The sequence below is a fragment of the Dinoponera quadriceps genome, unplaced genomic scaffold (assembly GCF_001313825.1).
Source record: "Dinoponera quadriceps isolate SergipeBrazil2010 unplaced genomic scaffold, ASM131382v1 scaffold1782, whole genome shotgun sequence".
NCBI classification, from domain to species: Eukaryota; Metazoa; Arthropoda; class Insecta; order Hymenoptera; family Formicidae; genus Dinoponera; species Dinoponera quadriceps.
In genome coordinates, this window is record NW_014555947.1 from 994,610 (window position 1) to 1,017,636 (window position 23,027).

At 43.4% G+C, this 23,027-nt stretch overlaps 2 protein-coding genes across 8 annotated transcripts in view; one reads left to right on the plus strand and one right to left on the minus strand.

The window, feature by feature from the left end:
• The window catches only part of LOC106746045 (homeobox protein meis3-A-like), a 32,273-nt gene extending 12,600 nt beyond the window's left edge, over positions 1 to 19,673 (minus strand). Inside the window, exon 1 of one of the 4 annotated variants that reach the window (XM_014622189.1) lies at positions 19,493 to 19,673. Coding sequence is in view for 1 of the 4 variants with exons in the window: in XM_014622187.1 (XP_014477673.1) it covers positions 7,344 to 7,383 (40 nt within the window). In the remaining 3 variants the exon portion in view is untranslated. Of the gene's footprint in view, positions 1 to 7,343; positions 8,121 to 19,492 lie in introns of those variants that run through there. The other 3 variants (XM_014622190.1, XM_014622188.1, XM_014622187.1) reach the window with 3 other exon arrangements.
• Positions 19,674 to 19,779: 106 nt separating this feature from the next.
• Positions 19,780 to 23,015, plus strand: LOC106746046 (N-acetyltransferase 9-like protein). Of its 4 annotated transcripts, XM_014622193.1 has the most exons (6): positions 19,780 to 19,976; positions 20,384 to 20,493; positions 20,567 to 20,623; positions 20,681 to 20,821; positions 22,552 to 22,622; positions 22,705 to 23,015. In XM_014622193.1, exons 1-6 carry the CDS (start codon positions 19,900 to 19,902, stop codon positions 22,870 to 22,872), a joined length of 624 nt encoding a protein of 207 aa, XP_014477679.1. In that variant the 5' UTR covers positions 19,780 to 19,899; the 3' UTR covers positions 22,873 to 23,015. The 4 variants fall into 4 exon arrangements, with proteins under 4 accessions (XP_014477679.1, XP_014477680.1, XP_014477678.1 ...); XM_014622194.1 differs by lacking the exons at positions 22,552 to 22,622; positions 22,705 to 23,015 and adding an exon at positions 20,890 to 21,449 and having other exon boundaries at positions 20,681 to 20,788; XM_014622192.1 differs by lacking the exons at positions 22,552 to 22,622; positions 22,705 to 23,015 and adding an exon at positions 20,890 to 21,449 and having other exon boundaries at positions 19,782 to 19,976.
• Positions 23,016 to 23,027: the final 12 nt, after the last annotated feature.

Consider the following 23,027-nt stretch of genomic DNA (forward strand, 5'->3'; position numbering starts at 1 on the left):
GAGATGCACATATAACAGAAAGTGGTGTATAAATACTTAAATATATATATATATATATATATATATATATATGTATCGCGAGCGTTAATATAAATTTTCTATATCTTCAAAACAAAAAATTCTGAAATCTTAAATGCGGTCCAAGAAATTAGCGGCGGGTGAATACTTTTCCGCGATAATTGTGGCAGTCGGAGAGATCCGCGGTCACGAGGGAGTGTGGTCGTTGACGTGTTTCGCGCGTCACGCGTTTCACGTGGATTCGGGAACAGTCAGAATATATAACGTTTGACGTCGCGTAACTACTCTCGAAAATTGATCCGAGGCTACCGGTCACGCACTTCCGCGACTGTGTTTCCACCGAGATGATTAAATTCAGCGTTCAAGAAGGAGTATCATTGACGATACGAAGATCGCGAAAAAACAAGTTCTCAATCGCAAACTGATTTGAAACTCAAAGGAAAACGCTGCTGAGAGATTCGTCGGGTTTTCATAAGAAAATATTGGATGGTACGCTACATGTAATATGGGTGGCGTCGCGGTTGGGAGATTCTCTCTCAGAATATGTCGATAAAAAATGACCAATAGAATCGCCGATATTGAATGTTTAAGTACTGGCTGATCTCGAACAAATATCAATCGCACGCATATCCTGAGATCCATCGTCTTCTCTATCTAACGATGCGATTTGGTAGGCGGTCGCACACGTACTACCTAGGTAATGCCAGGAAGGCTCGCCGTTCCCGAAATAATCCAAGTGTTCTGCGCTGGTTCCATATTTAGCGCGAGTATCGTGCCGATTCGTTCGGGTTAAACGGAGACCAAAGTTCGATGGAAAAAGACGCGAAAACGGAGAATAATGGGGAGGGAAAAAAAAGGATCCATCAGACAAGGATTCAATCGAATGTCAAACGGTCGAAACGTGATGTGAATATATTTCTCCCTGATCACGGAGAGAGAGAGCGCGTTCATCGACACTCGAATTCTCTTAATGCGGTAATCAATTTGTGAAGCGCAAAGCAAATCGACACGCACCTAGTGTGACGTCTCGCTAATATTTCGTACTCTCTAAAATTCTCTAGAGATGCTATACGCTGTGAGAATAAAAAGATCAAACGAATGAATTTAAGTTTGGGAGTATGTAACCGTCCTGATTCTTAAGAGTCCGTTCCTACTCGATTTTTCACAGAGTGAACTTTATTGCAGTTTGCGTGCGTAATCATCTAATTTTTTTCTAAGCCTAGCTCGTTGCAGTGGTGTAACTTTTTAATCGTATGCGAATTGGATGTCTCGTCGAGGTGCGTGCACCGAGACGAACGGCGTCTCCGGAAACGGAATCCACGCTAGACCAACTAAACTTAGCGCTCGAGTTTTGCGGTTACGTAAGGTCCAGTAACCCGACGGCGTAAAATTAGGATAGCTCTCCTCTCGTGAACACGAGCGCGCATTCAGACGACAGCCGTCACGATACATACACCCTTTCGGCTCGGTAATAAAAGATCCATCATGTGAGGACACGACGACGGACTGATGAGTTCTCCCGCACGCGCTTTTACTACCGCCGCCGATTGCACCTAATAATGGGTCGCGTCTACTAATTTTGCCCGGCGGTTTCGCGCAAAGATTCATCTCGAGAACAGCGAGACACGTTGATTTATCATTGCTCGCGTCCAATCGATAATTGAATTGCCAACGATACGTAATTCGTCATGTATTATTTTTCAACAGCTTTTTAATTGACCGTACAACTAATTTTGTAGATGTAATAAGTGACACAGTGTCGGGCATTCTCAACGTGTCAAAGGCGTTTTCGAAGCGCGTCTCTCCGGTTGTCGCAATACATCGCCGCAAAGACGTTAATGCCGAAGATCGCGACGATTTCGTCAGATTTACGCGGCTATTATCGCCTCTAAGTTTATGTAATGCGGCCGATGCAGCGAACTCGCTCGCTCGCTCACTGAGATGTTCGCACTTTGAGTCCTGCGATCGCCGCTGCTGCTCCTCGCAACATGATGTGTTATTCGCTGTGTCACGCCTCTTATGCAATACACACGTGTACCACAAAGCAGTGCTTCTCCCTCCCTCGAAACGATTCGCGGCTAACACTGAGAAGGTATTGCGTTGTGTTGTTAACAACCTCGGTCGCACATCGTGCGCGAATCCTTCTAAAGTCGACACCTTCTGCGACTCGACGGCCTGTCATCTGCCAAGTGGTCCGACGAACGTGTGTTGCTGAAATTATTCACGGAATAATTGTCTCACGCGCGCATGCGGCAGAGAGATTTGTTGCATCGGACAATTTTCCTCAACACTACAGTTTGACAAATTTTAAGAGAATGTTTCTCTCCCCCCATCTAAGAAGACACATCCCTTATTTGTATATAAAACCGCAAATTTATCTTGATTTATTCATTTTTTATTCACACACACGTGAAACTCTTTGAATTTTTCCCGCACGTTGCGGGACGGAAGTGAGTTGAAAAAAATCAATTACGAATTCAATTGAACTGAAACTTTACCGTATGATATTGCAATTGTAGATATCGTGTGTGTCTATGATCTCCTCTCAAATATTTCTCCACGGGCTGACGACGATGTGAATTCACGCGTGCGTGACCGTGAAAAGTATTGAGAAATTAAATGAAGTTCGTTCGATCAATCTCGACTCTTCCCGTATCTTCTTTTCGCTTTCCTAATCGATCTGTTGAAAAAAATGCGTGACGAAACGAGTATAGGAACAAGTCCCTCTCGAAATAGACGTCGTCTCGAGCGCAGTCTAATGCGGCACGCGTTTCAATAACGGCGCCGAGAGGCGATCGCGAGAGAGGAGTCTCGGAAGAAATGGAGAAGCACGTTCGACTTTGCGTGAGTAATTGAACTCAGTTGACTCTATAATCGCGCGCCGGCTGTGCGTTCCTCAGGGCCGGGTTTCCCCGTGAGAACACCACCCTCAACACTGTGCTACAAAAGAAGGAGAGAAAACAAACACCGAGACAATTGAACGAACTTCATGGTTCAGCATTAATCGACCCTTCTAGAGTTTTCATGTTCTTCTTTCAATTATTAAGTGAATAGAAATTAAAACGAAACAGTCTGTCTTTCGGTTTAAAGAGGAATGATTGAAAAGATTCAACAATTTAGAAAATAATATTCAGAGACTGGCATTCCGTTTACAATTTACGAGCATCGTTACATCGTCTCTTGCACGTTTTTCTTCTTCATACAACGGCACGCACATGTTCGTCGCAGGTCAATTGGAAAATAGTCACAAGACCGTTGTCAAATAGAACTATAATTAGCCGTTGTATTGACTTGTGATGAGAGGCTTGGGAGGCTTTTACAAACAAATCTCTCCCGAGTTTCCTTAGAGAAAAATATAGAAATGGCTCTCTTTTGTTAAAGACACGAATCTCCTCTTTTCCATCATGTTCATCTTTCGGAAGGATCTTACCGGGAAATTTTAAAATCGAGGTGCATCACCATCAATTTCAGAAACACCGACGGAACCAAACGACAGAGACTGACCTACGGACGTTCGTGCGTTGCATATGTATTCGCATGGTCGAGCGTGTAATCGCGTGTATTCAATGCAAAGTGCGTCAACAATGCGCAAGCAGATGTCACAGAGGTTACTACTACGGTGTCTCTCGCGCGCGTGTCCGAATATTAATACTGTCAATATACTTCGAAATTACAAGTATCTAAAATCAAACAAAATCCTCAATAATATGTTGCATATTTTTCCTTTACATAAATACGTCTACGCTCGTCAACCACTGTTGAACGCATCAGTTCTCGTTCTTTACAGAAATATATCTTTCTAGCGATGAGTGCAGACGCGACTCGGATACTAACAGCTGAACGAAGTATCTTCAGGTACTAAGCTGAAGAATAATAACACGAACACGTCGAAAATTCCAGACAAAAAAAAAGAGAAAAAACGTAGAACCCCATTAAGAAGGTTCAGCATGATATTTTTAATGGCGCATCACAAAAGGGTTGCTCATAAATTGAATATTTGTCAAGCAAAATTACTAATCCCAAGTAACACGCATAAAATAGTGTCAATTTTAGTTGCAAATATTTCAGCTCTCGAAGATGGTAATTTCCTTTTAATTGTAAGAGCAATTAGATAATTTTTCAGTATATACATAATGCAAGTTTTTCATCGAGTTCTTGTCAAACTCATTTCGCCTTACAACCTCCTCAAAACCGTTTGCAACAAATGTGAGAGTTTAACTGAGAACATGTTGCGAGATAACTTTTAAAATCGAAGTTATAGGAGATTTCTGTGGTCAATTTTTTAATCGGAGGAAGATATAATCGAGAATATATGTACAAAGTACACATCTGTGTACTATCAAATACCACCGCCTATGAGACTACAATTTCGTTCTAGTCGCGATTGGATAAAAAAGCGAGATATCAATTGGGCGCAAGTAAAAAGCAAATAAGTCGAATGTATGAGTGTATATTTTCGAGTATTATCGTATCGTTAGATATCAAGTGGCATCAGTAATCCTAAAGAAAAGATTGTCATCTTGACGATGACGGCCATATTTTCGCACATATAAACAGTTATGTTTCAAAAGATATTAGAGAGAGAGAGAGAAGGGGACGGGGNGGGGGGGGGGTCTCGCACATGTGCGCGCACATACAAGACTAAAATAAACAAGATAATAAATAATATAAATAAAAAGAATAGAATGTCGAAAGTTCGGCGATGGCCTGAAAGAATGTCGGCATAAGTCTGGTGACGTTACTTTTCCAAATATCATTCGTTCAAAAATAATGGAGGGTGAACGACCGTAACGCTAACCGGTTTAAAAATGAAGTAGCGTGTCCCGCCTGCATCGGAAGTGGAAGAGAAGAATGCGCGGACGGTGCGCGTTCGTCGGGTCGGGTTCGCGTGAGGAAGCCTAAAATGCGACCGGTAGTCATGAACATTTCCTAAAGATCTTTCCTTCTACTTGAAAGCAACCGATGAAACGTACGCGCATCGAGTCAACTCTAGCAGATCATCTCGAGTTACGTAAAAAATTCAACATGAAGCGAACTGAAAAATAATATTCTTCAAGATCGAATTTCATATCGCGGATTATTTCTACTATCAGCAACGTCTTTCCTTTCTCCTTCGCTTTTTGGTTCACCCATGCTCTTACGTCGTCAAGCATACGAGCATGTGGTTGATTTCCCTTTACTTACGGCCATTATGGATCGCGTGCGCGTGCGCCTGTGACATCTTCCGAAGCGCACGTGCTTTTTGACGCCTACGCCGTCACAATCGCAGGCAATCGTCTCGCGCAAAAAGGTTTTCGGCGGCAAAATCGACAAAATCACTCATGAACGTAACACGATTGAAAAATCGTTTGAATTTGTTGTTCGTCGACGTCGCGAAGCACGGATTTTGTCACTTGGTCACGATAGAAAATGGCGGGTACGCCACCACGTGACAACGTGTATCACACGTGGAAATTGACAGAAATATCATTTTAATGCTCTCATTTCATTAAAAAAAAAATGAAACACCGGCGAATGAACTTTTACCTTAACAACCGCGTGTCATGTTCGCGCCACGGCATGTACTGAGAAGATCTTAAACGTCACAATAATCCGCGAATCACGCGTCGGCGAACATATTTGACGATAATGATGAATATTTTGACAGTAAAAATATATTTCACCGCGTATAATATCTCCATACCTGCTTTGCGTTTTTTCATCCTCTTGAATTATTTTGCTCACAGCACTATAAATACTTTTACGAAAAGAGCAACCTCTCCTTAGCGATGTGTTCAGAGCAACAGTCACAGTAAAAATATCATGTAGACAGGTTAAGACTCACGAGCGACAATATTCTTCTTAGGATTCGATTCGACCAATCCTGGTCTCCTAGAAAGTCTTCTTCTAATGATATTTGCTATGAGACCAGGATTGGTTAGTTAAGAATTTTTTGAAATAGGAAGTGTGGCCTCTTAACCCGTTGGTATATTTTCGCGTCCCGCATTTTCACTTTCTCGTATTTTTATCTTTTCTTTTTATTTATCTACTAATTCCCTACCTTTGTTAACCCTTTATCTAAATTGTTTTTTTTAGCTACGGTGCATCTCAAATTACTGACAAAAGCGTCCGCTGTATACGAACGTCACACATCGCAAGGTCACTGCGGTGTGTCAGAAAAATCAAATAAATTGATACACATGTAGCTGCAGCTGAGCATGTAGTTTACGCGTTTGATGCGACATTTATTTGTTTCTATCGATGCTAAGCAATACGTAACAATATGTTTGTGAAGACATCATTACAGTAAGAAAATGAATGTTGAACCAAATTTACTGGACGTATACGCCCTTTGTAGCTAAAAGTTTAATTATCATGTTGTAAATTGGTTCAAACCTCTTTAATAGAATAGTTTATTTGTAATTTGAAGATAAATGTTTTATGTCCTAATTGTTTGTTGTAAGGAACGCACGATAATGTCTTGTATTTCAAGTTTGACACATGTACGTATATGAAATATCGGCACTTGTAAGAAATAAACGTATGTATGTAAAGGCATGAAAATAACAATATTTTCCTGTATATGAATACTAAGAGAAGAATATTACACGAATATTTATATAACTTAACGCACATTTAATCCTCATAAATACATAGTTATAGTTTCACACGTTGAAATATATTTCAATAAATAAATATAATCCAACTTTTTTGGTGAGAAAATATTCACTTAATGTACTATAAATCAAATGTTCTATCAAACCAAATTTTTAACTCGACTATATTATATGTTTAAATTATCCATTTTCACTATTTTCTTTTTATTATACAACGGCCATGAAACAAAACGGTTCTTCAGTTTAACCGTTTTAGTTCCAAGAGTCATTGCAGAAATCCGGATGAAAAGTGCTAAGCAGCGTTTCTTTTATTTTCGCTTGTCGCGAAGGGCGGTATTCACAGTCGGGCATACATGACCGTCTTAAATTCATCTTCAGGTGTTGTACTGCTCATTTTATTGGTTACGAAGCATCTGAGGATGAACTTAAGACGGTCTTAAATCTGAACACCGTCTGAAAAAGCGGCGTTGAAAAAGTTGCTGCGAAGATTACGAGAGCAAAAGTTTCAGTTTAGTAAAATCTCCTCAAACACTAATGATGCGCTGCGGTGGAATTAAAGCGCATCATCAGAGTTGAATCACACGGCATTTTTCGATTTTCGGAATGTGAGCAGCGTGATACTCAAACAGTTAAAACTTCGGACGTGCGTTGTTTCAAGTCAAGGATTTATGGTATAAAGCGTTGTCTTGAACTGGCACAAGTCGGCTATCCTGGCCCTATAAGTCTAACCTGATATAATCCCTTGCCTTTTTTCCGAGATGAATTCCATAATATCACGTTTTCACGAAGAGCGACGTTTCCCGCAGCTATTGCTCATTGTACTTCCGCTCTTCATTAGCCCGTTTGTCATATCGAGGTGCCATTGCCGCGATGTCACACTACGCGATTTCTCTCACTTACGATCCTTTCATGCGAGAGAAAGATTTTCGAGGATAATTTCGTAAACTAGCCCCTCTCTCCCCCACTCCTCCTTCCTGTTCCATCTCACTACCTGAAATATTAAAAATTTCTCCCGATCCTCCGGGTCAGTTTAACGTTTTTTCTCAGAGCTTGCGATAATTCTGTCGCCTGTGGTGCGTCATCAAACTCGCGACGTCGACGATACAGGCGAACGCGACGTTCGTCGCGCGACGATGCTGTTTCGCAGATGACCGCGGTGGTGGTGTGCACGACGTCGACGACGTCGATGACGTCGTAGCGACCCGGGGCTCCCACCTCCAGCGCGGCTGCATTTGGGGCTTTTTGCGGTTCTCGAAGCTTTTGTCACTTCACCCTATTCTTCCTCGCGTACACACCGCATCGCCGAACAGCACGCCTCTCGTTAAATTAACAATGGTGATAATAATTTGACCCAATTATTTCGCCAGTGTTGTCGATATACTTTCGGGTGTATCCGAGAAAGAGAGGGAAGGAGGGAGGCAGTGTCAGCGAGGATGACAACAGGTAACGGTCAGGCGAGTAGACACCCTTCTCTTACGAGCGCGAAATTCCCGTGCGTTACGGAGCGCGCGGTAACGCGACTAAAGGAGACACCGCTTGACAGTCCGCCGCGGTCCAGGTTTCCCACCCCACCAGCCGCTCGGAGATCCTCTCCTCACCCGTCGACATAATGCGCGAGCGAGACATCTCTACGTTCGTTCGCACGTAACGGTATCCTCGCGTAGCGGGTGTGTTGTGGCGGGAAAATCGCACGGTGACAGCCGCAGGATGACTCGTTTTTTCTTCCTCGAAGCGACTTCACGATGCCTGTTTCTTTCCCCCTGTCGTTATCCACAGGGAAAGTTATTTGTTTTGAACACTCGTTACCCATAAATGAGTCGCTACAATTTCTCCGCCTTCTTTACGCTACCGTCCATGTATTCTAGATATACATTGGCCTCTAGTAACGATCAAAACGTCGAAGAAATATCATTACGTAATCGTTATTAGAACGAAGAAAAAAACTCGATTTCCAAGTCGTTGAAAAAATAACTTGTCAGATGCATTGTTACAATCATGATTATCCGCGTACGCCCGTATTTTACGCCGAGGAGGTAAAGACAAAGCGTTCCGAAATGCACGGGCGAAATTACGAGCCGTTCTACTTAGAGCAGTTTCGGCGTACCATTACGCGCGGCGCCGTGTGTTACGGGGTGCGCATCGACGACAATTGCGGAGCGAAAATAGAACTACGCTCGTCTCTCATCCACGCGTCTTCTTCCGCGCTTGTCAAACGACGATGCGATTTCTCGGCGAACCGTATCTCGCCGACACTTAAATATGCGTGTTAACAGGAACGCGACGATTTCGGTTAATTCCGAAAGAAGACACAGACGGCCTTTTTCCACGGTTTTTCATTCATTCGAGAAACGTACGGAAAAATCAAGAGACGAGTTATCGATATTTTATATGCTTAGGAGAGAGAAAAAAGAAGGTCTAAATCGACAAAAAGTGGTGTTGAAAAGGCCAGCGAGCAAGAGTGAATGTAATCGGACAAGTAAACGCGAATAGCGGTGTCACTCGCGATGAAGTAAGTTTTCTGGTTGAATGCACGATATGTCTTATCTATGGCGCTACACCAGCAGATAACTCGGCTTCAAGATTTTAGACCGTCGCGCACCGCCGCGAAGGCGTACGCGACTGCTCCTCGTGCCGTACCGGCAACGCCACTCGATCGAATAATCCCTGCTTTTACGAAATTTCTGCACGCTATCGCAGTTGCTCCCTCTCTTTTTGTTTTGCTGTTACAATTGCGCTTCGCAAGGTCCCAAAATGCTACTCACGAGACCAGCGTGGCCGACGCACATTTATTATTAATATATGATATCGGGAGGTATCGAACCGCATTGACCGTTTCTTGTTCGTTAAATAACGTCAATTATAATGATATAAGAATTTGGTTTCATCATTAATCAAATCGATCCTTAGGGCCCGCACGAAAATATCAGTAAGCAATAAGGAAATTTTTGCAGCAGATTATTCTCCTTACGGCCGAAGACTAATCGAGTGAAACTGGTCAATTTGCTTACGTTTCTTCCATGTGTGCTCTTATTCGCGTTCTGTGATGTCTCACTTTCAGACGGGCAGTAGATAACGAAATTAAAGATTACGAGTTTACGATAATCGTCTCGTGTATTACTACCGGCGATCCATTGCAATTAACAATCGCTACATCGATCGTTCACATTACGGATTTGTTGACAGGCTGATCAAATGTTAGATACCACGCAACGCCGTAGATCTCCTCAAAATAGTATGAAATGCTCCTTTATCTTATCGTACCATACGGTACCTATCTCAACGTCGTATATTCATTTTAATTTAGTACCACCGACACACGAGCGACGTACGTGCGTCTCGATAAAGCGTCTCAACCGCCGAAATACGCAACAATCGTGAATACTTCATCTATCACCGACGAGCATATCCGAGGATAAACAAGGTGCGAGGATGTCACCGAATTAGCCGCGTATTCCCCCACAAATTTGCGAAAGTTATCTGAACGAGAACATTAAGCGAGGATCTAATCGGTGTTCTGCTTTAACGACAAATCTCTTCTACTGAGGGATGCGAGTAAATCACAAATAAAAGCATCAGGAAGGAAAGAAAGAATTCTGTGCTTTTATTCGATTTCAATTTCGGCCGTAGCGAGAAAAATATCTTCCATAAAAGTGCGATAGGATATAAGAACTAGACCACTCGCGCGCGCCATCTAAACACTTTGCGTAAATTTGCCGGGGTTCTTTAACGATTTCTGCAAATCGTGGACAGCGAGCGAGGAGCGGTTCTTGTTAGCTCGTCGCCGCTAACGTGAAGAAGACATTTCTTCTTGAGCTTCGCGTGTCCGCCCGCCCTAATTACGACGATCCTAATTGCGAGTACCAACTCTCGGCGCGTACCAGGCGTGAATTTAGATTTCACGAAAGTCGGGGTCACGGACGACACCTTAACTTTCAGTGGCCGTCGTCAATAAAAATTTCTTGTGAATAAAGATCGAGACGTAGGAATAATAAATAATATATTCTAAGCAATACTTTTTTCCCTCTTACATCCGGCGTTCATTGACTTATTTACTCGCCTAATATTTATCTTTCTTTGAAAGAAAAATCGATGAAACTTTTCAAAGTATCTGCTCGCGCAACCTGTTGCTTCATCTCGAAGCGCCGTTGATCGTGCGAAAACATCGCAGGACACTTCGACCAAACTTTTTCGCGAAATGAGGAAGACCGTACATCCAATAGTCGGCCGAAAGCCGATCTAACGAGACGTAGGATTGCTGAATTTTTACAAGGATACGACGATTCACAATAACCGAAATATGTCAAGGAAATAATCCGATCGTCGACGACGGCGTATATGTGTGTGCAGGCACAAAAGCAACAGTTGAAGAAATAAATCGCACACACGACGACAGATGAAGATGTTCATGATTCACGACGTACCGTCTCTTTTTCCGAGCCAGTGCTCGATTTTAGAGAACGCGCGATTCCCGCCCCGACGCGCTGTCAAACTGCCAAGGAGCCGATTTTCGACGGTCGATCTATTTATAAGCGTCGTTCAGACAAACACGGCTACTATGGAACGTTACTTGGCTCGCGCGCCGATTGTCATCGGTCGAACAATGTAACGATGCGATCGATAGTTCAATTTTGACAAGCGCAAAGAGGAACCGCTCGTTATACATACTTTATCGCGTCACCTTTGTAAAAGTAGACAAGCAACAATGTTTTCATAGATAATGATGAGATAAGTAGTTTCACGACGGAAAACTGTTCGATCTCTCAACACCTTTCTCGAAGAATTTCTTTTCCTTCGGCGAGCGTTTCGCTTCTCGTTCGTTCGGCGCAGTGATTCTCCCGCGATTACGGGATAAGGAAGAATTGCGATCACATTGCCTTTGAACTTTTGACATTCTACACATGGAATACTCAAGAGTTTTGGAAATATCTTAGCGATACGTAGGTATGACGATAAGGTAGTGGGGGGGAAATAGAAATACAACATCGGACGTGGAGAGATAACCCGCGCGACCTACTTCACGTCACGAAAACCACACGCGGGTCGGACTCCGTAAAAATGTCGTAATCGGAGAAGGCACGGAGAGGAGTACGTGTATAATTCATATTTGTGTTTTAACTAAGTAGAAACGCGCTATGTGCCACTTATTACTATTTATTACCGACGGTCGGAACGGGACGAAAAATTCACCGCAGCGCCGTCAGACGGATGGAAGAGGAAAAGAAAAGCGAGAAAACAAGGAATCTCTCTTTCTTTTCAGTCGTTAAATTCCGGAGTCTAAATTTAATGACACATGACACGAAAGGGGGGATTCGGCTAGCTCGCCCGCGATGTGTGTCGGTCGAGAATACCTCCCTCTGTCTCGTAATAAGTGCTCCACATGACGAAGCCGGAAAGACGTCCCGCCGACTCTGAGTGCCGGTATTTTTAATATCGTTCCTATGTTTAGCCGGCCAATGGGACGTTGGTCTTGGTCGTCGTGATTTCGTCTCTGAAGTGCTAACGACGCGGAAACGTCAGGTGTCAGTTACTGACGGCTCGAAAACCGTTCCGATTTTGCGGCGCCTTATCGTTCCTTCCTTCTTTCCCTCTCTCTCTCCCTTACATTGCTCTCCATTCTTTATTCGTCTTCTCGCGAGTACGCGCTACTCACTCGGCGCATCAATGAAGGTAGGAACGTCACATCCTCGCGGCGTCGCGCGAAGAAGAATTGTCGGAACATTCCTCGGAGGTCAGCGAGCAGAACGATTTTAGCTACGGCCTATTCGGACCGTTCGTCACGAGATGCGTCGATCGGATCGGTGTGATGATGCGTTTCAACGACGGAGGGTGCCTCTCGTGCCGTGATTAAATAATCTCGGCAACCGGACGAAAATCATGGAGTCCGCCTATTCTCAAAATTCGATCAAAATTCACCACAGTCTATCGAGGAAACATATGAGAAAGTGTCGATTTTGCTGGCCAACTAACGACATTTCCAACCACGTTTCTCCTGAAATTCCTCGTCTTGAACCAAGATTACGAGTTTTGTCTCGGAACACTACTCTTTGATAAACCGTTTGGGCCGATGTTAAGTAAGAAGCGAGCAAATCATCGGGCTGTCATCGGTCAGCCGAAACGAATTAACTTATTTATCGATTCAGCGGAACAGCGAAAAAGCATAGGATACAGTGCGGATACAGAGTGTGCAAATCCTCGCGTGTTAATCGACCGGCTATGCGGAAGCGCAATCTCAACAGTTTTAGACCGGTTGCCAAGACTCGCACGCGTATACGCGCGTCCTGAAGCATCTCTTCCGCGTGTGAATGCGATTGAGGGAAAAAAATTGCCAGATGAATGAGTAGGAGATAGGTAATATTCTCTCTCTCTCTCTCGAGTTATCTTCGTCCCATCTGCACGACGCTGCAATCGACCTCCGATAATCGAAAGAGTCAAGTTACACCGAGGGGGGAAAGATTCATTCTTCACTAGAAATTACAGTGGTTCTCGCGGTACTAGTTATAATTTTAATACTAGACGAGGAGGTAGTATTATGGCTTCACAATCCCAGTGATAGTCCGTCGTAACGCAGTGGCGTTAATATATATCAATAGTCGGTATTTGTTACAACGCATTTTTATTTTTGAAATGTTTTCAAAATACATTTGATTACACATATTTCCCCTATTCTTTTTAAACTTGATCGTATTATCACATTTGAGTGTTTTGTTCGTTATTTGACATCCTATTTCGCTGTACACATTTCGAGTTACACCAGGTTAAACAATAGTATGATATTTTGCTAATTTGGCACCCCATTCAATTTAATATGTAATATATGTAGCCTCTTTTTCATATCAAAGTGGTTATTCAATAAGTCAATAATTCAAATTCAAAAATCTATTCATTTTGTAGTTATCAGAAGGTAGATAACTATCTTTCTGACAGTTTGTATCTGGTAACTAAGTCGATATCTACATTAAATATTCACGGTTATATTCATTATTGTTCTTTCTAAGAAAGTTTATCTTGAATAAATATATAAATTTGTAATAAAACACTGTATTTGTTTTAACAAAATCAATTTTTTATATCTAATTTAACGGAGGGCCACACCTATTCCCCTTCATTCCTCTCATTATGCATATGTCGCCATATTTTTATAAAAATAACGTCTAAGTAATAAACAACACATTGACGAACATAATCGTTAAGTTTTTAATTTAAAACATTGATTATTAACAAGTTATTGCGCAAAATGAAAATTGCGGGTCATAATACCACCTTCTCCTCTATTTTAACATCATCGGAAAAAGCGGAATAACGCAGAAGGATGAAGGATATTGTGACTGGTATATAAATAATAATTGCAGTGTATATAATAATATGTAGTAATAAATTGTTGACAGTAATGTAATATTAAAGGGAAACTGTGACGTCATGAATTTGTAACTGTATAATAAAATGAAGATTTGGATAAAGTTGTTAGTCGAAGCGGAATTCTCGGAACATTTGATACGCACGATCGAAAAGCAGCGGGATAGGTAGTGTTCTTTGATCAATATTTAACTAAGAATGAGGCGACTCTGCGAGTTTTCCTCACAAACCCTCCTTCCTTTTACTATCTCTCACGTTTCCCATGCTGTCTCGTACACGTATTCAAACTACGATCTTCTGTGACTAACAAATCTATTTACGTTTAGATAAACGAATAAATACAAATGGTTAGCAATTCCCAACTATTTTTATGTGCTTTTTTAACAACCTTGTCCACAAGCAGATATCAGGGACGATGTAACATATCAAGCTACTGTTGCTAGAATCGACACAGATAAATATCCGAGCTTGATTTATAGTTATCATGAAGCGCGATTGCCTCGCTTTTATCGCTATGCTAACATAGGTTACAGTATAAAGGAGAACCCTCTTCGCTCTCGTCTGATAAGCCTTACATACGATCACCGGCAACATTCAGTTCCGAGATGCGCATCGCATGTGACGATTAGTCCCGGACGATTTATCACCGTTGTATTGTTCACCGTTCGAAGGATAATAGGAAGGTCAATTCACGAGCTTTTCAGAATTCAGTGGTGGAATTTTACAGACGATCCTTGTGACTTGCCAAAATGTCAGAGACGACTCTCAGAGTTAACACACGAGACAGGTTTACCGCGACTTCGAGAAAAAATATTTTTTCGATAGTTAGAATACTGTGGTTTTTTTGTTTATCCTCGCGCGTAATCTGATTTTCTTGAGGTTAGGATAATGTTCTGTCGTTTTGTATTAAAGCAAATCTTACGCGAACCTGCTCCGGTCTCCCCCTACTCGTCTCTCCTTTGCACGCGCGCCAAACGAATCGCGCGAAGTTCGATCAACACTTTCAAGGATACGGCACGACGGCTAGCGAAAATGTAATGCGATTCGTCGCCGATAATGTATCATGTATTTATGTATGTGTCGAGAAACGCGCCCGATAACCCTGAGCGCGCCGAAACGGCGCACTGACCTGTCGACGTTCCCTTGATCCTAATCGCCACAAAGAACTACCGACGCGATCCTTTCTTTTCTTTTTTAGGCAAGCGAGTTTTAAAATATCAATCACTTTGTTTCATTTTTCCCAGTGAAAAGCACATATCTGATGAATGATATTTTTCTTCGAATGAAATCTCATTCTGGTGGAAAGTATTTTCTCTCGAAACGATCACGAAGACACTGTCCGTTCGCCCGCTCTCAAGCTTAGAGTGTGAATGAATCATTGCAATCGTTGACCACTCTACTTTTCGAGTGAGATTTCAGGAAATTTACAGAGTACCTGATTGGAAGGCAGAATTACCGATGAAAGACCCTCCCTCCTTTTGTCTATCAGCTGGAAGCTGTAAACCTGGTCATGATTGGCGAAGAAAGAGACGAGCGGAAAGCTAGTAAAAAAAAAAATAACGTAACCTGAGAAAGCTATAAAAGAGAAAGCAAAAGGAAAAAAGGAGCAGTCAACATCGTTTACTACGAGCGGCGTTCACGTGGCGCAGGTAAATCCATTGGCGTGAGAGTAGTTTGACGACCCTACACTAGCACTGCTACGTCCAGACGTCTTCCTTCGATACAAATCTTACGGTCTGAATGAACCATTTCGCAATTCGGGGTGGCCTTTAAACATGACACGACTCGCCACGCCGTCGCGGACGTTCGCGCTCGTAATCGGAAATCACGTTGAATTTTAACGACTGGCCGGCGGCAGCGGTGGAACGTCCACGATGTTCCGCGGTTCATTGAGAAACTCGAGTGGCCTCATTAACGGTCGATGAGCGCGCGCGCACATATCGCCGCGACGATAAAGTCTCTAATGTATTAATACATTAACAGCCGGCCGACTGACGATGAGAAGGCAAGTCGAACGTGGCGGGTTTTACGAAAATTCATATCCCCGCCCGGATTGCTTACGTCGACTCCACAGTCTTGAGCGTTTGTTTCGCAATCGCGGTAATATATTAGAATTGTATCTCTTACACACAGATAAGAGTTGCGTAGCGTTGACGTCGCGTCAAATATATCGATTCGGTCCATATATAGTCCAATTAGATCGTTCGATCCTGTTGCACGCGTCGTCTCGCTTTCGCCGCTATGAGGAGGGGGCAAGGAATGGGTGCTTCGGGTGCACCTTCGGCTGGACTCGCCGCTGTTGGCGCAGACTCCTCGAGGACGGGCGAGAGAGAGAGAGAGAGAGAGGGATACGCGATGAGGTCTCTCGAGAGTAGAAGCGCGAGCTCATCGTAAACGCGTTACGTAACAGCGATATCGCGCCGATCCGTCTCTTATCACGCCGGCGCCTCACGACGCGACACGCCGCGCGCGTCGGTCGCTCGCTCAAGGTCTGCGGATATAATTGCGAATCCATGGGGGTGAGCGGAAAAGGACGTGCGAAAGAAACGAAGAGACAACGTGGTAGATAGATCGTGTCAATTTTCCTACGATATCTGTGAACACTGTGCGCCGGTAAGAGGTGCGTGCAAAAAGAACATGGTTAGAATCGCTTTTGTTCTTCTCCCTTCCTCTTTTTGTTTCGATAACGATTATTATTGCGCGCGCGTTACGCAATTTTCCGCCGCCTTCTCCTCTCGCGACGCCGCTCGTTCTACTGGCCAATGACCAGAGCTAGATAACGCGCATACGACGACCCACTTACGGACATGCTAATCTTGGACTATAACTCGAACTAGATTCCTCCGAGTTACCGTCCTCCTTCTTACTCCTTGTCCTCTTCTGTCGCATATTTCTATCACACAAAATCGAGTGACACTTCGATCACGTGTACGCGATAGATAAACGTTTACAATGGGCGGTAGAAGTATGAAGAAATTAACCAATCATAGTCAATTATTCTCCTTACATTTGAATATGATTGGTCAGTTTCTTATATCTTGTGAACATACTCCTACTACCCATTGTAGACTAGAATCGTAAAAGAGAGAGATGTATGCAAAATTTCGCGTCGGTGCATATTTATCCGACGTTTATCGAACAAAGTCGGCAACTTGAATTCGGCACGATGACAGAGGCCGTCTTTCTATGATTTTTTTCTTTTCCTTCACCGCTCGCGAGGCTCGAATTCCTTAAGCGTTTGGATACAACGCAGCGCGAAGCCGGCAAGTCACGAAGATGACAGATACGATGTATCGGAAGAATGACTTCTAATTTGTGGAAGGGGCCGAGTACTCTCTCGCATATAATCGCCGCGTTAGAGGCTAAGTAAACCCGACGTCGGCCCGGGACTCGGCTACACAAAGGCAAACACGAATGCATAAGCGAAAACGACCCGCATTGCATTATGATGGTAATTTGTCGTGGCGGTTGCAGCACGCTCTCGTCGTTATCGTCACCCATACATGTACACACCGCCGTTCCATTCCTGGGGAGAAGACGTTCTCGCTTCGATAGATAGCTATCTAGATAATTCCCCGATAATGAAACGGGGAATATCGCGCACATTGTTACGTTCTTTCCTCGAAAATCGCTCGAGGAAAACAATTTTTTACAACGAAATTGCGGGCTTGGAGATACAAATTGAATACAGCGATTTATAGAAACGATGGATTAAACAATATTATTTGTTCGGCTCGCGATAATTCATTCGAGCTTGTAAAATTATTACATATAAGACGCGCGAGACCCGAGAAACGGACTTTGTCGGGCTGAGGGAGAGTGATTTTCCGCACGTGCTTAAACAGGTGTAATATTCTCTTCCGCCGGAAGTACGGTCTATCTCGACGAGGGAAAGAAGACGCTTCCTCGCGGTCAGAAGGCCACGCTTACCTTAAACCCTCTTATCTCATTTCGCGAGCGGTCTCTAATAACGTGCGCGGATCCTTCATTAAGGCGCTAACAGGCCGAGAGTTTTGCGTTAATTGAATTGAAATTATAGTTGAATGCGAACGAATATCAAACGATTTGGAAGAATCTCTTATCGAGTGTTGCCAGAGGAAAAAAAAAAGGATGGATCTCGACGGAAAATTTGGAGAATCACTTGTGCCTCATTAGACGCATTATATAGTCATTATAAGTGTATATAGAAATCAGATAAAGTTTCAACATCTACCAGGGCAAGACTCATCGGTCTCTAATCGATCCCATCATGTCTAAACGTAGTATAATGGGACATAACACGTTGAACTGTCAAAATGACAGATGAACGAAATAATCAACAGTGATGAGAAGCATACTCGATTTGAAAGTTTTGGTCTAGCGAATGTTTTATCGGTGCGCAGGAGAGTCCTCCATTATCAATTGTTTCCCGTCAAGAAGCTAGAAAAGTATCATATTTGGATATATACCGTATGAATGTGCCGTATTATTCCGACATCGGAAAAGACATCGCGAGAGAAGGATAGCGTGATCAAAGTGTTAACAAAGTTATTCTCGCGAGGCAAAGTTGCCGCTCGCTCCTTTTTTGCGACGTTTACAAACACGCGCTTCCCGCGCGAACAAGTCGTCGAGGGACAGCGCGCGCGCACGCGTGTTATCCGAGACGACGCTTCGAACGCTGAGGAGACTGCGCGAGTTGTCGGGGAAAGGCGGGAAACCCGCTCAGCAGGGTCCGGAGGAGGCATACCACAGTTTCCAGGTATACGAGGGAGACGAGATACCGGAAGGAATCGCGAGGGATGCGAAAACTTTCAGGTCTCGCAGCATTTCCGGTCGTCGTAACAAAAGAGCGAAACAACGTGTGTGACAGTTGGCGGCGGTGTGCGCACACAATGCCGGGCAAAATGTCGGTTCCTTGCGGCGAGTCGCGTAAGCCCCGTGGCAGACCTCGCGCGAGAAAGAGAGAGAGAGAGAGAGAGAAAGACGCGGCAGTGAGCGCGCTAAACGGCCACCACGTGCCTTCTCGCGCCATGACATTGGTTCTCTTTGCGGGACAGCGTCCCACGTCACGAGAAGAACGCGCGGCGTTCAGCCGGCCGTCTCTCTCCCGAATATGATATGTCGCGGCGAGAGATAGATCTCGAACAGAGAGAGAGGGTGCTGCTTACGTTCTCTTCACCACCGGCGGATAGGTGACGTCGTCGTAAGCTACGAATCGACGACCGCTCCACGAGGCGACAACGATGTCGGCGGAGTCGTATGGTTGTTTACAACGGTCGCGTGTGCGACCTGTCAAACGTTGGGAATTCTCTCTCTCCCTCCCTCTCTTTCTCTCTCTGGTCGCGAGGGCTCGTCGTACGACCGGCGTCGTAGATCGACGAGTCGCGGGAAGGAGGAGAGAGAGATCGCACGTGCCGCGACGACGTGAGGATCTCCTCGGAGGGAAGACGTTGCGCGTCCATGCGGCGTGAGCTCTCCCGCGCGCGTCGTCTTTCCTCGCGACGCCGCGGCACGATCGCAAAGAGGAAATAAATTACGGTACTCACCGGCGTGCGCCGACTGTTCCCCGGTCGCGTCGTCCGTGTCGTCTCGCTCGTCTTTCGACGCTGCTGCTTCCCCGTGTCTCCTCTGACGCGGTTCTCTTTCTGACAGATAAACAGCGCGAAGTCCTTCCGTACGCTGTGTGCGCCAACATCAGACGGATTGACAGTCGGCAGTCAGAGTGACAGGCAGGTGCGCATGTCGATGCGCGTCGGCAAACCGTCGTCGTTCTATCGCCACCGTAGCGTCATCTGCATTATCATACACCGAAAGTCAGAGAGGAAACTTCGCCGGAGTGTGTCGATAAGTTCCGCCGCGAGCGTAACCTCTTCTCTACCGCGAATCCACTTTCATTCGCTCGAATATGTCCATTGGCATACTCAGTTTGTAATAATCGCTCACATTGACGATCATGAGGAAGAACGCGAATACCCGCATCACCGGGACAAACGTTATTTTGGTGCCGTATCAGAAGAAGCATGTCGCAAAGTACGTATTGTTGTGTTACCTGTACAAACCACGCGTTTTACACGCAGAGACTGAATTCGAACGTTGTGACGCGAGAAACATACATTGGACGTTACAATTCAAAGCGGTCGATTCTTTGAGAACGGTCTCATTACTAATGCAATGTGTTATTTTTTTCTCGACATATCCCACACAAGTTTAGATTTATCATATATGTAGCAGTCATTATTACCATATGCCACAGTACTAGTTACAATATATTAAATTATATCACTAAATTATATCAATTATATACTCATATCTCTCTCTCTCTCTCTCTCTCTATCGAGTGAACTTTGCATTATTCAACAATTTGTGCAATGTTCTGTTCCAAAAAAATTATTCTTTTGTCAATGCAATATAGATGTAATAACGACAATGTCACTCAGGTATCACGAATGGATGAAATGTCCAATGCTGCGGTATCTGACAGGCTCCGAACCTTTGACTTTGGAAGAGGAGTTTGAAATGCAAATACACTGGCTCGAGGACGAAGACAGTAATTATTCGCAGTTAATTTCATTCAAGTCGCACGAGATAGCTTAGCTTCGTGATTTTACTTGACGTTGCAGAATGCACTTTCATTATCTTGGATAAACATGTCTTCGACTCCACTGAAAGTGAAGCAGGTATAACGATAGATTACACTGCGTGATATCCGTTTCTCCATAAACGATCCGTTTCAGAGGCCATGATAGGGGACACAAATTTATTTTTTAACGATCCGCAAGAACCGCACATTGCCGAAGTAGAAATCATGATAGCCGACGAGGCTAGTCGAGGCAAGAAGCGAGGTTGGGAGTCTTGCATTCTTATGATACAATATGGTAAATTTATCCATGAAATAACCTTGTTGCACTATTCCTTTCATATTCATTCGTGTCTATTAAAACAGGCGTTGAAAGATTGGGTGTCAGCGGGTTTCGTGCAAAGATCAAATTAGACAATGCACTGAGCATAAAAATGTTCGAGAAACTTGGCTTTCAAGAAGTAGACAGAAGCCAAGTTTTCCAGGAGATTACTCTTGAGAAGAGAGTATCTCTCGACTGGACGAATCGGTTCTTATCTCTTCAATTGCAGTCCATCGCGCCCGATTCAAACCAATCAGTCGTCAGAGTTATATCAAATCATTAATTTATATATATTTGTCATTGTATATAATTTCTTGATAATATAAAGTGTAGAAAAAAAAACTCGAGTGTTTCTCTCACACATTGCGATTTGGTGGTAACACCGGTATCAGGATATTCCGCGTGTTGATTAACACAATTGACGTAGTTAGGTCGTGATTGAAAGTTATTGGGATTAAAGCGGTTTAGTGTCACGAGCAGTTTCTATGTCAGTATTAACGTTACCCTTCAACGTGACACACCATCCATTTGGCTTTTCGGTCGATCTTAATACATCGAATATAGCATATCGAAAGCGTAAAAGTGTTAATACTCAGTCAGTTGGGCAACACAAAACAAAGTATGCTGTCGACGAGAGCTTTTAAAATAGCTAACGCGATGCGGAAGAGACCGTTATTGTTTAATTCGATGGTGTACGGTTTCTTCTACACGAGCGCCGAGTTTATTCGACAGAATTTCAGTAAGATGTCCAAGGTGAAAGGTTCACTCTTAATGCAGACTCTCCGTATCGAAAAAGCGTACTTTTTCAATTTCTTCGACTGAAATTCAGCAACGAAAAGTACAGCGAAATTTGTGACCTTTCATTCATTTAGAGTGAATTTTATATTCTGTATCATCGAGTGAATATTTTTATTCGAAATCGATGTGTGAATCTAATGCGCTTCACCGTTATGGACAGAAAAACGTTCATTTTTGTATGGATTAATAATCTATGCCGAGTCACAATTAAATGTTCGCTTTTGTGCGATTTCGAGTGGGGGAATATTTAATATTTCGAGCAAATTCCCACAACGTTAGCAGTGAGATTTCACTCCAAGAAGTTCAGAGAGTACGAACATTGCTTGCCGAATATTGCCCGTGTGTGTAATTTAAATATAAATGAAGTACAATATATATATATATATATATTGTAAACGCAGCAATCGATCGTCGAAGAGCCTGAAACTTTCGTCAGTACCAAGGGGCCGATATTGATGCAGATACAAAAACTTTGCGAGATGTTGCATCTTGTGGATGAGAAGAAAGATACCGCGATGCAATCGGCGGATTATAATTGGCCGCAATTGAGGAGATACGCCGTTTACGGTTGCTTCTTAGCAGGGCCTGTGCTACACGGATGGTATTTTCCGCGGTCATGTTCATTGAATCGGCACAAAAAGCATTTAATCATTCCGTGATGAATTTCTTTTTTTTTTTTATGAATCAACACGGACGCTACTAATGGCAGGTACAAGTGGCTCGACACGTTCTATAGCGGCAAGTCCACGAGGATCGTGCTAAGAAAGCTCTTTGCGGATCAATTTATCTTTACACCGCAGTTACTCGTCCTGTTTTTCACCAGTTTGTGCTCTTTCGCGCCATTTTTGCATGCGTTCGAACCGATTTTACGCGACGAATCACGATTCGTTTTACACGCGATCTTGCAGGTATGAGTTTGATGGAAGCCAAGTCGGACATTCTCAGGGAATGCAGAATGAAGTTTCTGCACACCTTTCAGGTTTGTTATACGACGCTTAAAACAACTCTAACAGATCGAAGTTATAACAATATATGCATACCTACATGCTTGGTATTTTTAGACCTCCTGTGAATTTTGGCTGCCGGTGCAACTCGTGAACTTTCTGCTAGTTCCTGCATCATTACGAGTGACGTATGTAAGCGTTGCCAGCTTCTGCTGGGTCAATATCTTGTGTTACTTAAAGAATATACCTGTTGTCGAATGCATCGAGGACAAGGTCGAACGGTGAAGTTTCACACACGTCACGAATATATGTATATATATGAAAGAAAAAATAATGATAAATTCAAGTAACGTTAAATATAATTACGTATATATAGCAAATTTGTTATTATGTACTTTCGTGTTATATACCTGAACAAATCCTACAAATATTCGTCAACG